The 21,059-nt window shown below is 50.4% G+C and overlaps 9 protein-coding genes across 9 annotated transcripts; 4 read left to right on the top strand and 5 right to left on the bottom strand.

Annotated features, from left to right (window-relative positions):
- Positions 1-38: 38 nt before the first annotated feature.
- Positions 39-2,127, bottom strand: AUEXF2481DRAFT_69289 (uncharacterized protein; the record flags this gene model as incomplete). Its single annotated transcript, XM_013484961.1, has 4 exons — positions 39-369; positions 426-1,789; positions 1,851-1,938; positions 1,994-2,127. 4 exons carry the CDS (start codon positions 2,125-2,127, stop codon positions 39-41), a joined length of 1,917 nt encoding a protein of 638 aa, XP_013340415.1.
- A 471-nt stretch (positions 2,128-2,598) lies between these two features.
- Positions 2,599-4,911, top strand: AUEXF2481DRAFT_69322 (uncharacterized protein; the record flags this gene model as incomplete). Its single annotated transcript, XM_013484964.1, has 4 exons — positions 2,599-2,644; positions 2,701-2,753; positions 2,804-3,212; positions 3,266-4,911. The coding sequence occupies 4 exons, from the start codon at positions 2,599-2,601 to the stop codon at positions 4,909-4,911; spliced, it is 2,154 nt and encodes a 717-aa protein (XP_013340418.1).
- A 419-nt stretch (positions 4,912-5,330) lies between these two features.
- AUEXF2481DRAFT_82774 (uncharacterized protein) lies at positions 5,331-6,214 on the bottom strand (the record flags this gene model as incomplete). The annotated part of the gene is made up of 2 exons (XM_013484968.1): positions 6,022-6,214; positions 5,331-5,962 (listed from the first exon to the last, which is right to left on the bottom strand). The coding sequence occupies exons 1-2, from the start codon at positions 6,167-6,169 to the stop codon at positions 5,331-5,333; spliced, it is 780 nt and encodes a 259-aa protein (XP_013340422.1). The 5' UTR covers positions 6,170-6,214.
- Positions 6,215-6,495: 281 nt separating this feature from the next.
- On the top strand, positions 6,496-7,731 carry AUEXF2481DRAFT_32671 (uncharacterized protein; the record flags this gene model as incomplete). Its single annotated transcript, XM_013484919.1, has 2 exons — positions 6,496-6,599; positions 6,648-7,731. The coding sequence occupies 2 exons, from the start codon at positions 6,496-6,498 to the stop codon at positions 7,729-7,731; spliced, it is 1,188 nt and encodes a 395-aa protein (XP_013340373.1).
- A 3,096-nt stretch (positions 7,732-10,827) lies between these two features.
- Positions 10,828-12,767, top strand: AUEXF2481DRAFT_32670 (uncharacterized protein; the record flags this gene model as incomplete). Its single annotated transcript, XM_013484918.1, has 2 exons — positions 10,828-11,344; positions 11,407-12,767. 2 exons carry the CDS (start codon positions 10,828-10,830, stop codon positions 12,765-12,767), a joined length of 1,878 nt encoding a protein of 625 aa, XP_013340372.1.
- Positions 12,768-13,427: 660 nt separating this feature from the next.
- Positions 13,428-14,035, bottom strand: AUEXF2481DRAFT_43622 (uncharacterized protein). Its single transcript, XM_013484946.1, has 2 exons — positions 13,969-14,035; positions 13,428-13,851 (listed from the first exon to the last, which is right to left on the bottom strand). Exon 2 carries the CDS (start codon positions 13,827-13,829, stop codon positions 13,644-13,646), a length of 186 nt encoding a protein of 61 aa, XP_013340400.1. The 5' UTR covers positions 13,830-13,851; positions 13,969-14,035; the 3' UTR covers positions 13,428-13,643.
- Positions 14,036-16,166: 2,131 nt separating this feature from the next.
- On the top strand, positions 16,167-17,078 carry AUEXF2481DRAFT_8157 (uncharacterized protein; the record flags this gene model as incomplete). The annotated part of the gene is made up of 1 exon (XM_013484897.1): positions 16,167-17,078. The coding sequence occupies one exon, from the start codon at positions 16,167-16,169 to the stop codon at positions 17,076-17,078; it is 912 nt and encodes a 303-aa protein (XP_013340351.1).
- A 183-nt stretch (positions 17,079-17,261) lies between these two features.
- AUEXF2481DRAFT_449374 (uncharacterized protein) lies at positions 17,262-18,035 on the bottom strand. The gene is made up of 3 exons (XM_013484994.1): positions 17,953-18,035; positions 17,811-17,854; positions 17,262-17,747 (listed from the first exon to the last, which is right to left on the bottom strand). Exons 2-3 carry the CDS (start codon positions 17,826-17,828, stop codon positions 17,445-17,447), a joined length of 321 nt encoding a protein of 106 aa, XP_013340448.1. The 5' UTR covers positions 17,829-17,854; positions 17,953-18,035; the 3' UTR covers positions 17,262-17,444.
- Positions 18,036-18,835: 800 nt separating this feature from the next.
- On the bottom strand, positions 18,836-20,956 carry AUEXF2481DRAFT_43618 (uncharacterized protein). Its single transcript, XM_013484945.1, has one exon. It carries the CDS (start codon positions 20,656-20,658, stop codon positions 19,318-19,320), a length of 1,341 nt encoding a protein of 446 aa, XP_013340399.1. The 5' UTR covers positions 20,659-20,956; the 3' UTR covers positions 18,836-19,317.
- Between the last annotated feature and the right edge of the window lie 103 nt (positions 20,957-21,059).

The following is a 21,059-nucleotide window of genomic DNA, read 5'->3' as shown; positions in this document are numbered from 1 at the left end:
ACGAAATGTTTATTTACATTGTACTTGTATAAGATGATCTAGGCATCTAGAGTGAGATTATCCAGAAGTGTATCGATCTTACCAAGAAGGATCTGGTAGTTGATTGCGTCTTGCGCAAACTCATCACCAGCAATCTCGCCATCCAGTGTACGGATTACTAGATTATCATGTTCGAGCAAGTCTTGCGGCGGTGTGGTGCCTGAGCGGACATCAATACCCTCGTCTTCTGCGAACATGACTTCGCTTGGCTCGAAAACATCCTTGCCTGGTAGCGTGCCAGGGTCGAGATTCTCCATTTCTTCCGTCATTTGTTCTATACCCGAGTCTTCCATTCTCAGGCGGAAACGATCAGACAGATAATAGCGAATACTGTAGGATGTGTCAGCGAGAGTGTCGGCCATATTGTTCGAAGCGCATGAACTTACTCATCAATCAGTTCGACAGTATCAGTTTCTTGACGTCCCTGAATCCTGGACGCACTCTCCTTGACCAGCTCGGCAAAGTCTGGATCATCAATGAATCGTTCCAAGCGATACGCAATGTAGCGAGCACCGAACTCTTCAAGGCGGTGAACACGAGTGTCCCATCCTGCACGGATGACGTCGTAGATGTCTACCGCGTCTTCGACATCTGTTTCTCCTCGTGGATTTTCAGATTCAACGACGGAAGCACCTCCATTGCCTAACGTGGATATGATGACAGCGGCACGTTGCTTCAGCTTCTCAATGAACAAAAGATCGGCAGCGAAGAGAACGTCAACGGCTACCTCTAGAGGGAAGTCCGCCTTTTCGGTATAAAGGTAGGTCAGGACAATCTCCAGGACCTGAGGCGAACAGTCGATGGGAACGATGTGTAGATGAGGAGAATCCTGCGCTTCCCTGAAGCTAGACGAAAACATGGCTGCGAAGAACTCCGATCGCAACAACATGGCGCGATGTGCAGGGAAAAGTACAGATTTACGAGGGCGGGTTGTCGCTGCGACTGGCTCCGAAGAGAAGTTTCCGACGGGTATGCCATGCAGAGGACCATCGGTATTGCGAAGCTTATTCTGCTCCTGCTGAGGTGCATCCTCGGTGTCTTCCTCAGGCTCGTCAGCTCTAAGCAAGACATCGGCGAAGATCGCATTGTTCTTGTCCCATTTGACTTGATCGGCCTTCTCAGTGTTGGTATGGACCTTGTACCGCAGGACGTTCGCCCGAAACCACGTCGCAAACTGGTCGCGACCACGTGCCATCTCTTCTGTTCTGCGCTGTCTCGCCGCCCGTCTGTCACCAGCATCAATGATGCTCTCAAACAGTGTTGGAACCTCCAGTTGTTTGCCTAACTTGTCGATGCCCGCAAGGATTGCTTTTTGCTCTTCCTCATCGTCACTCAGATCGGCCGAGGCCTCACCTAAGTACAAATAGCGGACGACGGAATTGAAGGACTGCGAAGGTATTTTCGGAGGGAGCTTCCAGGAAGTGGTATCTGGTTGGAGGGCCAGCTTCTCGGCAAAGTAGGGAGAGCGAGCAGCAAGAATGAACTTGTGCAAGGCAAAGTCTCGATCGTAAGTTGCGACAGTGATGTCGGTTGTGGCTGGCTCTTCTCGTGAAAGTAAGGATGTCGTATGAGCAGCGAGCGGTTGCAGAGGATCAGTCGACTTTGAATAGTCATATTGTAGTAGCAGGTTGCGAATGCGATCGTTCAGGGCGTTGTACAAACAGCGTTCACCTTGGAAGGTATCGCGCTCACACAGAGCTCCGGACTCGAGAAGGTGTTGGCACACTTCGTAGTGGCCGCACAAACTGGCCTGCCCGTGTGTAGTCGATTAGTCGTCGCCGGTCTATGCAGATGCTTTCTCTACCACCTACCAGGATCAATGGTGTGTAATCATATTTGTCTCTCGCGTTGATGTTGACACCAGCAGAGATCTGTTCCTGGCATACTTTCAGGTCACCCCTGAACTACTGTTAGTTCGTACGCGAACGACTGACTGGCGCAAGACGTGCTTTACCTTCTGCACGCTTCACAGAAGATACGAAACTCGTCGCTCGTGTCGAGCGGATTGTCGTCTTTCAAATGACCACTGTTGATCTGCTGCTTTTCAGCATGCAGCGCGGCCTCGAGTTCGTATTTCTTGATCACCATGGCGATTGAGATGTTCCAAAAACTCGGACTCGATCACAGACCATGACCTTTGTGCCTTGGAAATAGTTATATTTCCTTTTGCTCGATGGCATCCACCGTACAAGTGGCAAGGGCCCCCACTGTTTTATGTCTGTATGACGTGCAAATGGACCCTGGACACAGCAAGCGCGACGTGCACGAGCCGGGCATCCAAGTTCGGCAACGGTTGCCCGGTGGATTTAGGGTGGGAGGTCAGTGTTGACTTTTGCAAACACAGATATCGAGGGTTCGCCTTTTGTTCATGCTTCCCGCTCTCAGGCCCTGCTCAGCTCTCCCCATTGCTTCCAAGTTCCAACTTCTCTTCCGACTGGTCATGTCTAGCGCCTAGGTTTCTTCGTCATATCTCTTTTGTCGCTCTGTCGCTACCATTACATCCTGACGAGCTTTTTCATCTGTTGATTCCTACACAACATCATCCCACCATCGTCCACAATGGCCGAGACAGAGGCCGAGAAGTATGAGGTCTTGAGCAAGATCGGTATGCCGTCCCGTTCACTAGCCGCTTTGCTGCAGCTCGCTGAAACACCCCCCCAGGTCAAGGATCATTTGGCATTATCAGAAAGGTCCGCAGAAAGAACGATGGCCTTGTATGTCTCTCAACTCCATATGCACTGGCTTCTCACTGACTTTGGCCCAGATTCTTTGCCGAAAAGAAATATGTTATACCCGCATGTCACCGAAGGAGCGCGAACAGCTCTCGGCCGAGCTGGACATCCTACGAGGTCTTCGCCATCCCAACATTGTCGCCTACTACGAGAAGGAACATCTGAAGGCTTCACACGACTTGCACCTTTACATGGAATACTGCGGCAATGGAGACCTGGGTATGATGATTAAAGATCTCAAGGCTCGCAACGAATACGCCGATGAAGAGTTTGTCTGGACCATCTTTGCACAACTGGTTAGCGCTCTGTATCGCTGCCATTACGGCGAGGACCCACCAGACGTCAACAGCAATGCTCTCGGCCTCACCAAGAACGCACTTCCCCTGAAGAGTAAGCAGGCACACAAGATGATCCTTCACCGTGATCTGAAGCCCGAGAATGGTAAGCCAATTTCACTCACCTCTTACATGCAAAGATGCTGACAGAGTTTTCAGTCTTCCTTGGTGAGGGCAACGCAGTCAAGCTTGGTGATTTCGGACTGTCCAAGATCATCCTTTCTCACGACTTCGCTTCCACCTATGTCGGCACTCCCTTCTACATGTCGCCCGAAATCTGCGCTGCCGAACGCTACTCACTATACTCGGACATTTGGTCACTTGGCTGCATCGTATACGAGCTCTGCACCAGGGAACCTCCGTTCAATGCCCGCACCCACCTCGAACTCATCCAGAAGATCAAACTCGGCAAGGTCGCTCCGTTGCCACGCATATACTCCAAGGAACTTTCAGATGTCATTTCTGCCTGTCTCCAAGTCAATCCCAATTCAAGACCCGACACGGCCAGTCTCCTCAACTTGCCCAGAGTCAAGCTCGTACGAAAGACGCAGGAAGGCGTCATGGTTCTACAACAACACATCACGGCGAAGGAGAATGCCATTGCCGCATTAAAGTCGGCACAAGAGAAGATCGCGCGATTGGAAGCCGAGAAACACACCATGCACGATCAAATAGACAAACAGCTGAGACTGGAGTGGGAGACAAAGGCTCATCTCGAGATTAACCGCCAGATGGACGTTGCAGGAGAGAGACTACGAGATCACTACAGACAGCTCTTTGAGCAGCAGGTCGAAGAAGAGGTCGAGCGAAGACTTGCGTCCCTGCCATCATCGCGCACCAGCTCGGCAAACTCGGACCCCGCTGAGCCGCTGAAGCGCTCGTCAACACCTACACAGCTCCTGGAAGATTCCCCTTCGCTCGTCACCATAGGAGAGGCCGACGAAGAGGGTCCTTCTCTCAATGCTCTTACCCTGGAGGACTCGCCGCTTGTCCAGAGACACAAGCCTATGCGATCGTCCAATCGTACTCCTTTCACTCGTGCAAAGACTTTCGCTGGCCACAACGAGGTCGCACCTAGTCCCATGGACATTCAAATGGCGGATCCTAGCCCCATGAGCATCGCCTCGCTCGCGCTATCCCCACGCAGGAATGCACCTCTCGAGGGAAGCAAGCTGAGGCAACCAGCTTTCAAGGGCCCCAACATGTTTGATCGTGCGACCCGTGAAAGCAATCTTGCTCTGTTCCCAGAGGATACCGAAGACGATGATACTTTCGGCTCTGATGGCGGTTCTCCAATCAGATCTAGACCTAGCAGCAGAGAGAACGACCCCTTCAAGGTTCTCGCTCAGCCTTCGAGACCAGCCGTGTCAAGGCAAAAGACCATGCCCACACAGCTACAATCTCGTTTGAAGTCAGTACCCAATCTGGCACCCAGCACTAGACGCGCTGCAGCGTCGCCTAGTCGCTCTCCCATGAACAAGGGTCTGCCAATCAGCCCTAGCAGAAGAGCGCCCGCAATCCCATCTCAGCCTTCTAAGACGGCGCTGGCAACAAAGAAGGGCGCCAAGGGCGACGACATGCTCAAGACTGTCCACCGCAACAACTTGCAGCAAGGTATCCAAGGCCGCACCCTGGTGGAGCTGGCGCAGGCTAGAGGTATCTCCAGCCCCTCTACTAGCATGGAGGTACCCAAGGTGTCGTCCAAGGCGACTCTCGACAGAGAGCCCTTGTGGGATCCCGAACGTGACGAGATGCCCTCACCTTTCCTGATCAAGACTCGTAGAGTCGGAATCATGCCTCGCTAAATGGGAGGCAGACTACACCAAGACGAAAGTCATTACTTTTCTTGTTTTCAATTTGTGGATGAGAAAGAGCAGCGATACCATTTGTTTCATTTGTTCGTTCAACGGGGTCTGGAACCGGTTTGGCGGCATAATAAGGGCATTGATTGGAGTTATGAACCCCTCCTGGATCATCTGTCTAGTTTTCTGTTTTCTTTGGAGTCCTGTTTTTCACGACGGCGTATCTGGTTGTTCTTCTCTTGGGAGGTATCGGAAGAGGCGGAGACCTTACCGGATGCTTGTTGCTCCTTTCCTCAACCTCCACTGCCTAACACCCACACATATTCACACAAGACAGCCATAGCGTAGCGTCTTGCCCTTTTCGTACTTCTTTTCATCTCAAAGACTCTCATATCAAAGCCATGTACTGTTTCCATATTGATTCAATCTGTTTTTGCAATCTTCATGGCTTGGAGGAAGAGATCAGCAGTGTCAGCATCAATTCTCTTGAGAGCCTCTGCTATCTCCCCCAGACCTTCGACTTCGAGTATGCCATCTCCAGGTCCACAGATACGCTTGTCGGCAGTTTCTTCGCCCCTGACTTGTAGAGCCTGCCAGCGCAGTTGCTTCAGACGACGAATAAACTCATCGATTTGATCTTCGTCACCCTCTGCGAATATGCTTCCTGGGTGGCCTGGACGACTGTAGCCACTCAATGACAACTCCTTTGACCAAGCCTGTATGTCTTTTCGTTTTGAGGTGGCCAGAAGATGATGAGACCATATCACAACACGCTTGATCTGGGAAGTATGTTGACGCTGGCCATCATCTTTATCTCCATCTTGGTCTGCATCCGAGTTGCTCTCAGTCAATTCAGGCAGGTATTCAGTGAACAATGTCACGATCAAATCAAGCATCTCAATGCCAGCCTCTTGCTCCTCTGCTATCTCTGAAAGCTTCGCTCTTGCACGTTTCCGCGTCGAGGTATCTACGTCACCACCGCAAGACAGGTAGACATGTGGCTTTTGGGTGTTGGGGTAGGTGTCTGACAAGGAGAACTCGAGGGCATAACTGGCTGTATTGTTGAAAATCAGCCAGGGGTTTGGCGACAAGAGTGGTATCGAGATCATGTACGATGGACCGTCAAGGTAAAGTTCGGATCGGTGGTTATGGCGGGCGTCTCGAGATCTGGTGGTGGGTTGCTGCGCCATGAGAACTCGGAGGGATACATTGTGGCGAGCAGAGTTAGCTCTGCAGCTTGTCGTTCGCGATTGTCTTGCATGGTTGTTGCGATGCGATGGAAATTATGGTTTGGGAAGGAACAATGGTGACGAATGACTTCGATGGAGTAAACTGCCAAGAAGATGGTAGAAGCTCGGGCCCCGGGTGTTGCTGAGGTTGCGGAGGTGACGCTTTTGCAGACGCGCATGTGAGAAAGCGGCCTCCAATTGTTTTCTCTTATTTCCTGCCTCATTCTTCTACACCATTACGAGTCGATCTGTTGTCTCTGTCAAGATAGGAGAAGCTTAGGATCCCCAATCTCCGCCATCATCACCTTCGCTACAAATATTTCTCGCCCTTAATCCGCATCTTCCACACAGTCGTACAATGAACGCGATACGCGGGGGCATGCAAGTCCATGCTGTGCCCGAGAGTGAGAGAGCTCTTGATGCATCAGGGAAACGTCTACCATGGGGCTACGAGTTTGCCGAGTACGTTGAGATACAAGTCTTGCAAAGACACTAACTAATATCTCTCAGTGCAGAAATAGGTCGTAGACGAGAGCCAGAGGAAAAGGGACCGTTTGGACGTTCAGTACGCCGCAGAGGATTCTCACGTAGCAAAACGGCAACACCAGCGCGAAAGGAAGATGTCGTCCGACAGGAAAACATGCAGACCGAGGACTTCATCTTTGCTAAGTACAAGGACGAGCTCAAGGCAAAGGACCCCGTCCAGCCTACACAAAAGCCCACGGATGCTGCGGCAGCACAAGCAGCAAGTGACGCTGCATCGGCAAAGGAAGCAACAGAAGTCATCCTGTACGGCTTCGGCCCAGACTCGCAATGGGCTGCCATTGAATACTATGAACGCATCTCTGGCGGCTCCGTCTACGAGGACTACGACCGTCACCCGCCTCACCAACGCTACGATCACAGCTTGACGTACAGTCGCGCAAAGCTGGCTCAACGCTCGCTCTCACAAGCCGCTCTTCGCAAGCGCAACGCCTACCGTGGTGGAGACCACTGGATCAAAGTCACCTTCGATAGCCCCGAAGCCGCCGACCTAGCCACCCACTGCTCTCCCCACCCCATCCACGGATTCCTCGTCTATGCAGAACTGTTCCGTGGCAGCGGCCCACCCAACGATGCGTCAATTCCTTACTCGAATGCCGGTGCTCAAATCGATGGCCCATCTCTCCCCCCCACCTTCAGCACTCGCGACACTTTGACACCAACGGACTCGTCAAACACCCTCTCCTCGGCCACCATGACCGCCCAACCAACTTCAAGCACAAATCTCATTCAAGCCTCCGACACAACAGCCCTAGCACCCAGCACACCCGCACAAAAGCGACCTATGCGTATCCCCGGCGCCACCCGCGCAGTCCTCAAGCCTGCAGATCTAGCTTTCGCCGAACCCAGCAAAACAGTATCATCTTCATTGGCATCATGGCCGATCATCAATCTGTTTGTCGGTACAAAGGGCGACGTGATAGGATCTGCCGTCCCGCGTACTGATGATGGAAACTTCGATTGGAAGAATGCTAGTTTGTACTGGTTGATTTTTGCGTGGTTGGATTATTGGTTGGGTACTGACATGTGTGGATTGAGAGGTGATGACTAAAATATTCATGATTGCGGAAGAGGCCTACAAGGAGGTGGTCCATTCACCCGGTATAAGGGTTCAAAAGGTTCAGAGGAAAGCATAGCGTTTGGCGTTTGGGTTTGCTCAAGATCAAATTGTGCATTGGCAAGGGCAAGGAAGTCGACAGTAGAGAGAGAAACCAGAATGGTCTTTTAGTGTACAATAACACCATATCACTCGTCTCTTGTGCAACCAACACATGTTTCCTCCACTCTTGGATCAAAGGTATCCTCCTAGACGACGGATCACACAAGTATATCACAGTACGACCTTTTGACAGCCATGGCGAGGCAAAAATTTAGCAACATTCAGCCACTTTGCCGAAAGATACATAGTTCTTCGATACCACACTGGCTGTCATTGAAAAGTAATGTACTTTTCGACAACATACTTGTCAAAGACGGCGCTTTACAAAAAGGAAAGCAATAGGAAACTACAAGCCCTCGTGGATAAAAGGAGAGTTCACCGGAGTTTTCACATACATGACTGGATCTTCTGACACGTGATGCAGAACCATTGTACTCGTGGTTGGGGTTCAAGGATGTGTTCTCCTCCAGCCTCGACTACAAGGGATATGTACATGTGTCTTACGAGCTAGAGTATCCTCTGCTATCCTCTTGAAGTCAACGCGAGCAAAGAAAGGATAAGGAAGTGAACGCAAATTTGAAGACAAATCCTAGAGACACCTTGGAGCTCTCATGACCAGTTTCACTCGTTGAGGTGAAACAGCTTCCGGAGTCTCGGGAAAGAGGCATAGAATATATTCCGATTCTCGATGGTGTTGGCGCGGCGATGGGGGTTTATTGTGTATAACTTTGAAGAACCAAAAGAGACGAGACTATGATCTGGTCATCACAAATCATTCACCACCACACACATGGCAGACAGACATCTATCAAGACCAGCATCAAAAGTGTTTGCTTTATCATATACGCCTCTTACGACTCACTCTAGCCTCTCGCCAGTATAAACCAAACAATACCACAACCTCATCACCACCACAACCCGCCCTAATCCATCACTGTAAGCACCCTCCCCCCCCCTCTCCTCCCACTATACTCCCATCTAACCTCTCTCCCCATCGCCGCGGGAAAGAAGAAGATGTGCAAACGCATCATCTTCCACCACCGCATCTGCAACCACGAACACCGTATTCTCTCTTCCATCTGCACTCTAGCCACCTCAGGCCACCCCTGCATCAGCACCTCGACACTAGAATACATTGATGGTAGTTGTAGATTTTGTCGTGAGAGGGCTGAGGCAGAAGATTGGAGGGTTTGATTTCGAGAGGTTGATTAAGGAGAGGAATGATGAGGATTTGGAGAGGAAGATTGAGGAGACTTGGGGGAAGGTTGAGAGGGTTGAAGGGGAGGGTGGGAAGGGGGAGGAAAAGGGAGAGAAGAAGAAGTGAACGAGGGAGTTTGGCAAAAGTCTCCGATGGCGAGGTTTTCTTTCAGCATTGGTTCTTGCAATCATATGGCCGCTGTTCCTTCATCACTCGATTGACAGAATTGGCTGGGGGGTCAGTCAGAGGCGTTATACCTTCTTTATACATCGATTTGCTCGAATGCAGGCTCCCGACTGTTCTCGGCTGCTCACGACCTCTCATGCATCACATACAATACTTGCTTCAAGTTGTGCTTGCCCGTTTAGCAGGTTTGGAATGGCATAGAAAGAAGACATCTGACCTTGGCCTACACAATTCATTTGCAATACCATTACTGAACAGCGCAGACATCTGATGTGCTTTTTCGTGCCACGAGATGACCGGTGGAAATCAAGCCGAATCCTGGTAATTGTCACAGCTAGATGATTCTTGGAATAAGGTCAGACGTCTGACTGTGATCCCATCAGCACACGAGACATGATCTATACGTCAAAACGCCTGGTAGGGAATATTGTCATACTATGAAACAGGCTGTCATGAACGGAAGAGCAAAAGAAAGCTAAGGAGAGCTGGGTGGCATTTTGAGGCAAGAATTACACAGGTTGTACACAATATGATCCCTGTGATGCTTGTTTCTGCTGAAGCTCCTGGATTCTCGCCTTCGATTAACGATAGGATAGGCATGGGAGCTCCCGAGACGAGGGCTCACTGAGGTTCTATACGAGTCTTCTCTAGCTCGACAGTATCCGGCCAGTGCTAGAGTCTATTGAGCATGTAGTATCGATTTGCAATGCAAATGACACCCCGTGCGCTTGGTACCTGGTATCTTGATGCACGACTTCTTGACTTGATGTGCTCCATGGAGATGTGGACGAGAGGCTGAGAATGAGCAAAACGCTACGTGCGTAGCGTCTTTGTTCTAGTAGTGTATAGTGCACCCCCTCTTGTCAGCTTGCGGCATGTAGCCAGACAAAATCTGTGCATTTCCTGCAAGACGCACCGTTTGAGCAGGTGGAGGCCGAGCTCTAGGTGAGAGCCGATCGGGCTACCCACAGGACATGTTGGAAAGGTTCGAGAAAGCTGGAGCAAGTTTCATAGACGATGTGTCGCATCGAGCGGCGCGAGTTGAGCAAGCGACTTTGTATCAGACGATGGATGGCGGACCCTGATGACGCTGGCGAGAGTGTTTCCAAAGGCAGCTGAGGTGTGGATGGAGGTTGGCTCGAAGCTAGTAAAAGGCTAAAAGACAGTGGTCGTCTGCTCGTCAGCTGCGCAGACGCGATTGAGCAATTGCATGATTTATTGCAGAGCGGATGGTGGAGACCAGGGTCATGACAATTGACGCACAAGCGGGTCGGGACATTGGCGCTTCAGCAGAGGGAAGGAGCGATGGTTGGTGGTATACTGATGCATGTGGACTATGGATGATGGATGGGCGTGCAAAGAGCGGCTCCAGCTCCGGCGGCCCGCAGCAGGAAGGAGCCATCTCGACCAAAAAGACATCGTTGCGAAAGTGACGTGGATGTGGAAGTGGGAAGTGGGACACGTTGAAGGGGCAATAATGCTTACAGCTGTCATTCGGAATTGACCTTCTATTGACAATTGTTGTTTGCATTGTTCTTGCTTGTATGATAATCAGGTAGCTTGCCGTATCCCTCCAGCCCTTGCAACAACGCAAGCCGCCTCCGATGCAACAAGACCGCCCGCGCAAGTTGCAGCGCATCTCGCAAGCATGCGACCTCTGTCACCGAAGGAGCATCCGTTGCAGGCCTAGCAACGAAGATGGCGATCGCTGCCAGAACTGCTACGACTTTGACGTCGCTTGCACGTATGAACGCCCTTCGAAGCGCAAGAAGCATCCTCAGGCGCCTGCCGCTCCTCAGCAGCCCTCGACGCGCTCTTCACAGACCCGGTCCACTCTCGCATCAGACATGCCCTCCGTTCCCAGCGCTCAGTCCAACTCGACTTCGACGCGTAATGACTCGATGGCCAAAGCCAACGAGTTCGCTCCTATCCCCGCGAGCATGGTGAACCACGACCCGGGCGAGATCGAGCTGCCATGGAAGGCCTTTGCCCTCTCGAGCGAGACGGTCGTCATGGATCTCTTCGACGTCTATATGGAGATCGTCTACCCCCTGTATCCCTTTTTCAACGAGGCCGTCGAGAAGCAGAAGCTCAAGAACAGAGATTATTTGACTGACAAAGGTTGGTGCACTCTCGCCGAGCACACTCATAGTTCACTACTCTGACTATTTCTTCTATCCCAGGCTTCTTCGCGTCCATCATGGCCATGTGTGCTCTGGCTTCGGCTCGTCTGCGCGACGGTGCTGTCCCTTCTAGAATGCCCGAATCCGCTCGCAATCCTGAAGCCTCGTCCGAGATCTTCTTCGCTGCCGCGAAGTCCGTCTTCACCTCCGATCTCGACAAACTGCGTGGTGCCGACTACATCAGGGCTTGTACCCTTCTCTCCTTGACCAGCATCCAGTACGGCCACTCCCTGGATGTGCAGCAGTACTCTGGCATCGGCAGCACTCTGATCGCAATGCAACGCTTCTTCGACGAGAAGTACTGGCCCAGTGGTATGGAAGAGTCTCAAAAGGAAACATACAGACGTCTCTATTGGGGTACCTATACTCTAGACGTCTTTACCGCTGTCGTCTGGAACTGCTTCATACGAACTCAAGAAGTCCACTTGAATGTGCGATATCCTGATGAGTCCGACGAAGGAACCATAGCCAGTACCACTCTTGAAGCTCCTCCTGAACACCACAGAGTCAGTTGGCTCAAGGGATGGAATTTCACCATCGACCTGTATCGCGTTCTGGAACATGTCATCAACAAATCTCGTGCTAAACGCTTCAATCACGACGACCGTCGTAGTGTAGACAGTCTCGTCTTTGGTGACGACTTTTCCGAGAAGAGTGTCATGGCTACCATGCTTAACATGTACTATGACCTACCTCCTCAGTTCAAGGCCACCCCTCCCATGACTGGGGACCTGACTATAGACATCTACGCTTTCCAAGCAGCCAACATTCAAGCAACACTTCAGTTACTTCGTATGATGCTGTTCTCCACAGAGGACGGACCCAGTGTTGACAGAAAATGCGACGTGGCCAATGAAGTTTTGTCAGTCTTTGAGACTATTCCCACAAGGTACCTGCGAGCCATTAGCACACCTCTTATCTACCAATTAGGAAGCATCGGCTCAACTCTTGGTTCCGTTTTCGAACAGCCGCTCCAGCATCACGTCTATGCACGGGTTTGCAGCTCGCTCAAAAGCATGGCACGTTTGCTCGAGGGACTGGAGTCGAATCTTCAGCAATCATCTGGAACAAGCCAAGGGCTGTGGGCTCAGATCGAAAAGATCGAGCAATACATGCGCCAATTAAGACATGAACCTCCAGTTCAACCGCTACAGCAGAATAACGTCGCACAGCCGTCTATGTCGATGGAAAGTCACATGTCGATGGAAAATCACATGTCGATGCCTCCGCTCCAGACTATCCAGGGTGTTAACAATGGTAGCATTCACAATGGCTTTGTACAGCTACCTTCAGATCTTGCGTTGGAGTGGCCCTGGCCGCTGTATCAAGAAGGCTATTGTCTAGATAACAACGGCTTCTGACGCCTTGTTGATCCGTGGGCAACGCATGAAGATGTCCTCAAGACCCAGTAGGTCAATGTCTTACGGTCAGCCACAGACTTGCGATTTCAAGTAAGTCGGGTGTACCAGCTTGGGACGACCTCGATCAAGAGAGATACTATCGACACGAGCGACTCTACACACGCATCTTTTGTCGGGAGCGAGGAGATGTGGCTCATCGGTCCCATGAGTAGAAGGGATCCGGGAAGCAGCTCTTTATGGTTGCTGTGTTCCTTATACCTCCAGTGCATCGAAGAACAACGAGAGTCGGGCATTACAATAGACTTCATCGCGTATGCATGGCAGCCAAGGTATATTTTCCTTGGTTGCAAACCTTCCATTTAGAATCATGACTTATGACTTGATGAAAGCAGACCAATTGTCGCAGTTCCCAAGAATGCCATTTCCCAACTTGCCTTGATGTGCCAGCTAATCATTGTTCATATGAATATTTACCCTGCGTGTAAATTTGGAGACAAGAGGAGGGATTGTCCTTTAAGATTGCTGTGATCAGCAGCTTCCCTTCGCTGTATGGAGTTGGAGAGATTGATAATCATGATTTCCGAGAGAGTTTCTGGCGACTCTGTGTAAGCTTGACTTTGGCATTGAATTCTCTTTTGAGATATTACGTAGTATGCTCCCCTAATCACAGCTATACATCACACGAGATCCTAGTGAGCCAAAAAAGAAAAAAACACCGAGTAATGTTTCCAATTTTATTGTTTTTTTTTGGATGGTAGGAGATCTTCTGGTATCAGGACTTGGACGAGAGGAAAAGACAACGATTAGAAAAGTATAGTTGATATGTTTTCCCTATACAATTTGATTTTCTAGTTGCTTGAAACTTTAGACATGATTTTATAGCTCGCGGATGGGGAAAGATGTGGAAGCAGTTACAAACTTGTAATGAGCTCGAGAGCCTGTGGCTGTTGTTTGGCACATGAGTATGACGCAGCTTAGTAAACTAGGTGCAATCATGATGGTAGTATGTATCCTATCTATGGAGCTTTGTAGATTCATGCCACTCGCGAAGCCTCGATTCATGTATGTGCACAGAACTACGGACCTTGTCTTTGTTAGCTCCATGAAGCATAAGGTATTACTCTGAACTAACGCGAACGCGAACGAGAGAAAAAGGATCAGGTTGCATCATATTGACGTGAACGATAGCGAGAGAACCTGCCTTACAGCATGAGTGATGTCACTTAAACTGGTCTTAGGAGCACAACCTGCCTCGCCAGAACAACACGCGTATCTAGACGGGATAGTCCTAAGCAACATCATCTCTCAGAAGAATGTCGTTCTGCGAGAGCTAGAATCCAGGGAGCGTCAAACAGAATAACGAGCTTGCATCATGTTGACATGAACGACAGCGACATGCAGGCGAGTGTTGTAAAGTCCCCGAGTTGTTGAGCGAAGAAATGGTCGCTATCATCGAGAACAACTGGGGAATCGAACCCGGCATGTATGAATCTGCTGGTATCATGATCTTCAGGTTTTCATCCTCATTTGCGATAGCGACAAGTTAGGTCGTCATATGCGAGAGCGAGAGTTTCAAGATGGGGAAGGTCGAGCCGTATACGGAGGATAGGGCTGAATCGGGATTTTCTCCTCTTGGATGAAGTGGAGCAGAGTGTGCTTGGAGCAGAAAACTCGGTAAAGTGATGGGCAATTTTCCCATGGCATTTCCCATCTCTTTTCCACGCCAGTTTCACAATCGGGAAATTTGTGCGATTGTTGCAGAGATTTGATGCGATGGTGTGGGTGCTGCAAATGGTGATCCCTTGCAGAATCTGCACTTATGGCCAAGGAGCTGGGAACTACCGTGTGGTTATATAGAGCCATGACTAGGCGAAGTGCGCTCGCAGGTGGTACGAGTGGAAGATAATCACAACACTTGGACTGGCACGATTAGGTGGACGTAGCGATCGAGCAGAAGTATGCGATTAGAAGCATCTTTGCGATTGGAGCGCACTCGTCTACCGATCGAGGTGTATGCGTCCAGCGATCTGTCCATGTCTAGGATGAGACGCGACATGATCGAGGAACAGCTTGTTCCGAACAGGCGAGGTTTGCGCTCGACACTTAATCAGCTTTTCCTGTCTTTGATGTGAGACGGTGCAAACCATGGGATTGCAACGAAAGCTTCTGCATTGGAACAAGTCGTACGAGGCATGGCTGCCATGGGAGTAGGTCCGGTGTACTTTGATACTTGTGCAACTTTCCCGAGGGACATGGCTGATGGCAGCGGAAGACAAGGCAGTTCTGTAAAGAGTCTAGGAGAACGGCGGCTCTGTGGCCCCGCTTTCCCTCCTTCAACGTGGCTTCTCCGGCTCGTAAGACTGGCAAAGACTTGCTTGAACGAAGGGGAATGAACTCGTGAGGATTCGAGATGGCAAACAATCAATAGATCAAACGTGAGCGACATCGAGACGAACCAGCTCTAGAGGAAACGGCATCATGGCGGAAATTCAGGTCCGTCACAAGGACTCGGTGATTGGACGTGGTGGAGGAAGCGCCGCTCTGCTTGTGGTAATGATCTGAGATTATGAGCCGCATCGGACGATCCATCGAACGTCGGAAGTTAAAAAGTGATGAGGCTCCGTCTGACGTCGGTCGACCATGGCCCCCCTGGTCGGTCTTGCCATCCGTTCCTCTGCGTTGCTGCACTGTCTGGGAACGAGATAGTTCAGGTAAGAGTGCAGAACCGAGTGCATGTAATAAATAGGAGTGATCGCTCCATGCGCTGGTGAGTTGAATCAGAGAAGCTATTGGTCAGCCAACTGGAAAAACAGCATTGTTACCAAAATTCCGAACGATCATCGAGCTTTCTGTCCGGCTGGTCTACCCCGCGACCGCAGAGCCTCATCATCTTCCTCGCCCCCCAGCTTCCTCGTTTGAGGCTGCATTCTTCTTGCCACAAGCACAATTTCGTCTCCCTTTACACAAGCCATTGACTTGTTTCTCGCTGCTCAACCAGAGTCTCTGTTGTCAGCAATAAGTCGTTGTTTGCCTTTACACCCAGAATTGTTACTATCACCAAGTTGCATCTCAAACTGCCTCGATCCGCAGTAACCGTTCTGTGAGGCTGAACCTGTCAAGCTCGTCAAGCTCGAAACACAACCTTCCAACCATCAAAACAACTTCACACTCGTCGCGTTCCATCGAACCTTCGCCTACACCTTATTACAGCTCACCTGCTACACTCTAATTGTGTACTTTCCCGACCAGACCGCAGTGGCTCGTCGCGATAGCTCCACCTAGATTCATTGCGGCTCGAGAACGCTTCAGACACTGATTAGATCCTGCTCCATTGACTCTCGCCAAAGCATTTGTTTGCCCATTCACCTACGCTCAACAAGCTTGGTTCAAATCATCGCAATGGATTTTTTCCATTTCGACAGCGCTGCACCACAAAACATCGGAACGAATCCTTCATCAACGACTTACGACTTCAGTCCTACTAGCCCGACGACCCCCGAAGCGGACACCCTGTTCGCAGACCACGACATGTCGTCGCGACTGCAAGGCAACTCCAATGATATGTGGGATGGCTCAGCACAAGGCGTAGTGGACGGAGGTCTGGAAAAGCTGTTGCACAACTATCCCATCTCAATGGACCTGTATGGACAAGTCACACCGCCCGAAGACAGCGACAGGCAAGACATGTCGAATCCCTTCAGCAAGCGAGCCGACTCCGGCGCATCCGGCATCGATGCTGAGGCCGTCTCAAGCATGTCACCTCGTCAGTCCACATCGAATAAGAGGCCTTCTGTGAGGTCGTCGCAAAAGAGCCGGAAAGAAAGTCGGACAATGTCTGGAGACGTCTTGCCAGATGACAAAAAGGACAAATACCGCGAGAAGAACCGTGTTGCCGCAGCCAAGTGTCGTGCAAAGAAGAAGGAGCATACCGACAGCCTCGAGGACACATATCGTGGGCAAAGTGCTATGAACACTGCGCTGAAGCAGACTGAGAAGTCTCTGCGAGATGAATTGTCGTACTGGCGTACGCAGGCGCTGCAACACACCTTTTGCGCATGTCATCCCATCCAAGAGTACAACTTGAGGAAGGCTCAAAGCATGGCTTTCGGCGGGAATGGTTCGCCGACCATGGCGAATGATCGCATAGCTTCGTTTGCCCACGACGATCTCCACTCTTCGTCTATGGCCGAGATGGCTAGTCCGGTGCTGAGCGATACTTCTCGTGCCAACTCATTTGGTTATGGCAAGATCTCTCCTACATCATTTCCTGCCATGCCTGAAGCAGATGTCAAGGATGTAGTCGAACCATAGAATGGTTCGCTTCGGTCATTTCGCTGAGTTGAGGTTTCTATTTCCAGAGAGCGGTACCGACGTCTAGCATCGGGTCGAGCATCATGTCTTGTTTTTGCCTTTTCACTTTTTCTTCTTCCTTGAACATGGCTTTGATGAATAGGCGTTGGGGTTTCCGGGCGGCCAGGAGGAAGGCGACTAAGGTATACGAACATTGAGGCATGGGCTGTTTTCCTTCTCTCTTCTGTACCAGTAATAGTCTTTGTTCTCCCGTTTGGCGAGCTTTTCGTAACGAATCGGTGTGCAAAGCAACAAGACGGCATCAAAATACAAAACAGTCAGCTCTTTTCATCATGCTCTTTTGCTTGAGTGTGAATCCTTGATGTGCTAGATGCTGTCGATAGTGTCGACGGAGAGAAGACAGAAACGCGATGGCGAGCGGTGATGGGGGAAATCACAATCTTGCCCAGCGTAAGCTGTCACCTTCACTCGATCTCGTGGTTGTCGAGGAAAATGGCCGTCACCATGAGGTGGGAGTGATGTGACTTTTGTTGACTGACGGCGGAGGCGGTTGGGTTCCCGATGCATAAGTGTCCAGTCATTCATGCATGCTTCGGGGGAGACGGTGCAGTATCCAGAGTGGCAGTGATGAGGCACCGGTACGCATGCCATGATGGTCCAGTCGAGTTGCTATAAGGGTTCTTCGTTGGTCGCAAACCGAGTCCAATGGTTGACGTCTTGTTTCTTTCTTACCAACACCCATAACCTCATTATCCAGAATCTTTCTCTTTCTTGCTCTTTTACCCCACCATAAGCCTCGACATTCTGATAGCAGACATCCAGCAAATTCGATTCCCAGAAATCCAGCCTGTCCACATTCGAGGCGGTATCTCACCAGATTATTTTTCAAGCGTGACAATGTATCACAAGGAAGTGAGGATGCAACAAACAAATTAAAAAGAGTTTCTCGAGAAGAAAACGTATCTAGGTGTTTGATTGTTAATAATGGGGAAGAGAAAACGCTAATCTTGTTTTTTTTTTGGCCTCGATTTGCCCGTGGGAATTATCTCGTCATTTTGACCACCTGATGATGTGTTGTTGTTATTCGATTCTCATCGGAGGCGGGAACAGCCTCCGTCTGCGTTGTGAATGGAGCGCCAAGAACTCAAAGCTCGACCATGTCACTTTTTGTCTTCCTCGATCTCGATTTGAGATTGTTAGGATGGGTTCTCGCAAATCGATATCGAGCTGCTCTATGTGGGGTGTATGGACTGCTATATTGCTGTCTGTAGATTACTCTGAGTATGCATCTTACCTACTTCTTAGCTGTATAGTCAGGATGCAGCGATGCTATGTTCATAGGATTGTTGATACAACCACGGATGCACGGCCGCCCACTGACAAGTTGGTTTACCAGATCTGATCTCGATGTCGATCATCGGACCCGGACCCTTCCGACCCTCACTATTAATATCATGGATGGGTAAAATTGCCGACCCTACTTCGATAGATGACTACATGACATCTTTATCCTACTTCTGGACCATCTTGACTCTGTTATGATCACGTCCATCATTGGTATTAGCTGACACTGTAACTACTGAATCATTATGATCCCGGAATGTGTGCTAATGCGGTCTCGTCATGACAGGAGCCCTCAAAACATGTAAGGAGAGACATCTTGCCTGAAGATCGATTGTCAAGGGTCATGTCACAGTAAAGTCAACAGCTTGACATCACATCGTCATTACGCGCGTGGCGTGTATACACCACCGAGGCCCTTTGGTTGGTATCGCAGATCTGGTTAGCCCGAGGTATTTGTGGATTCACACGATCCGTTGTTTGGTTTCCTCATACACTCATGTAAGATGTCTACACCAAACAGAGTCATCTCCAAGTAAGCGCGCGTGTGCACATTGCGAAATGGGGAATTCGATTGTACTGCAACCACGGTTGCAAGGGTATAAGGGGTATAGAACAGGAAAAAAGAATAACTCAGGCACAGCTCATGAAAACGCGTCATTGGCACAAAAATACACCTGCTCGTGCACGGAAGTCTGCCGCCATGATCCTCCCTGACAAAGCATACAGTAATACGGTTAGTACGGAGCCACTTCCGTGCTCGACGTCCAGGACTTGATCTGTAAGCGCCGAGGGGAAGAGACTTGTCGAAAGTCGAATTCTTAAGATCATCGTGCATACATGCAACACTCAAATGCGTAGTGAGAGCAAGCCATCAAGATGTTGATAATCCGCCATGCTAGTTCGTCCTCTTAGCGTCGGTAGCAGCCGTCCAAACATCGCCTGAATTGTACGACGGCGGTGCCGGTGCTGGCTCGTATCCTGGCAGAACAGCAGAGCTCGATGGTATATTGTTGCCCGCCTGAAGTTGAGGGGGATACAGTGCTGACGGTCCAGCTTCAATAGACGCTGCCTGCTGCTGCTCAGCGTATGCGGGCACTTCAACCTCTCCGGGCAGTATCTCAAAGGGAAATTTGCTCTCGAGTTGCCAGACATGCCCCAGCTGAAGATGGCGAATGCGCATTTTAACAGTCATCGTATATGAAATGGCCACTGTGAAAGTCTTGAAACTTGGAGCCAGGTGATGAGGGACCCGCTTGGTCATGTCCGCCAGGCGGACGGAATTTGAGATGGGTACCCATGAGCCGTCGAGTGGCAGTAACATCTTGTTACCGGGCATGCAATGATCAATGACAGTCGACTTTCCATTTTTGTAATGGTCATCGATCGTTCCCTTGGCTCTGGCATCTACATGCGCCTTGAGGACGAATTGGCAGCTATCGAAAGCTAATTCCGGAGCTTCGGGATCGTTCTGTCCACTCCTGGTGTACTTGCACGAAAATGACAATGGCATGACCTGCGCTGCGCTGACGCAACGCGGCATCTTGAACGATACCGCAATATTGATCTCAGGAGTCTTCAAGGCGGGATCACTACCAAAGACATGGCTCACCTTCTCTTTAAAAGTATGCTGGGTTGGTCGTAAAGCTTTACTCTTGAAGCGCCCGTCACCTCTACATGGGCCATCCAGAGGTAGCGGTGCTTCCAGAGGAGTCGGGGAGATGGGCCACAGAGGTAGCTCAAGCCTCGATTGGGCTGTACGCAACACCCTCCCTGGATTGATCTTCACTTTAAGCTGATATGTGATCTTCGCTTCTGGAGGTGTGGAGAACCCTGCGCTGTAAAAGTTGAAGGTTGGAGGCAGCCCTTGCGAGCCTAATTGGAAAATGTGATCCTTAGAACGCTCTTTGCGAAGATAATCCGTTCCGATGGGTAACTCAAAGCGAAAGGGCCATTCGTATCTGCCCGATGGTATAGTGTGAGGGCCCCGGAAGATCGTATCTTGGTCTCTGAACAAAGTTATCTTCTCGCGATAGTGACTGGTGTGGTTTCCATGACGCTCTGTAATCTTCGTGTAGCAGGTCCCTTTGCATATGATGAGGACTTGGTCGATGTCAACTTGGGTCGGAGGATTGTAGACGACCTTGCCCGAGATGGTCTGGCCTGGTATGAATGTTCCGAGCGGTCCCTGTGGTTTGCTGTCCACTATAGTGGTGAGGTGCTGTGAAGAGATGCTCATATTGGCGGGTCGTGATGTGGCTCAAGATTTTCGCATATAGGCACGTGGGCTTATATAGCTGCTCTCGAAAGCACATCGAATGATCTGTGCGCTCTGCCTGATTTGATGAGCCATGCTTGTAGAGAGTCATATGGTTCGAAGGATCCGCCTTGGCGCAGTATTGTCAGACTCAGCCTGAGGCTGAATCCTGGAGGCCCCAACAGACAAGCTGAGCATGAGATTGGCTCTGGTATCAGTAGTAGCGAGTCTGTTGTAGCGCCAATATCAAGATGAATCTACAACAACAATTGTATACCTCTTTGATGCTTGTGAGGATTGTGTCCGAGAAACTGCTCAAATCGAGGCAGTCGGAAATAATACGGGTATTCGGTGCTGCTTCGCCAAGCATACCCCACGCAGTC

This window comes from Aureobasidium subglaciale (assembly GCF_000721755.1).
Source record: "Aureobasidium subglaciale EXF-2481 unplaced genomic scaffold scaffold_25, whole genome shotgun sequence".
NCBI classification, from domain to species: domain Eukaryota; kingdom Fungi; phylum Ascomycota; class Dothideomycetes; order Dothideales; family Saccotheciaceae; genus Aureobasidium; species Aureobasidium subglaciale.
Note: the sequence above shows the minus strand (reverse complement) of the source record. Positions and strands in the feature narration are given on the sequence as shown.

Bases quoted from the DNA above. Each gene is read 5' to 3' on its own strand.
- AUEXF2481DRAFT_43622 (XM_013484946.1), bottom strand. From the start codon at position 13,829: ATGAATCGAGGCTTCGCGAGTGGCATGAATCTACAAAGCTCCATAGAT.
- AUEXF2481DRAFT_43618 (XM_013484945.1), bottom strand. From the start codon at position 20,658: ATGAGCATCTCTTCACAGCACCTCACCACTATAGTGGACAGCAAACCA.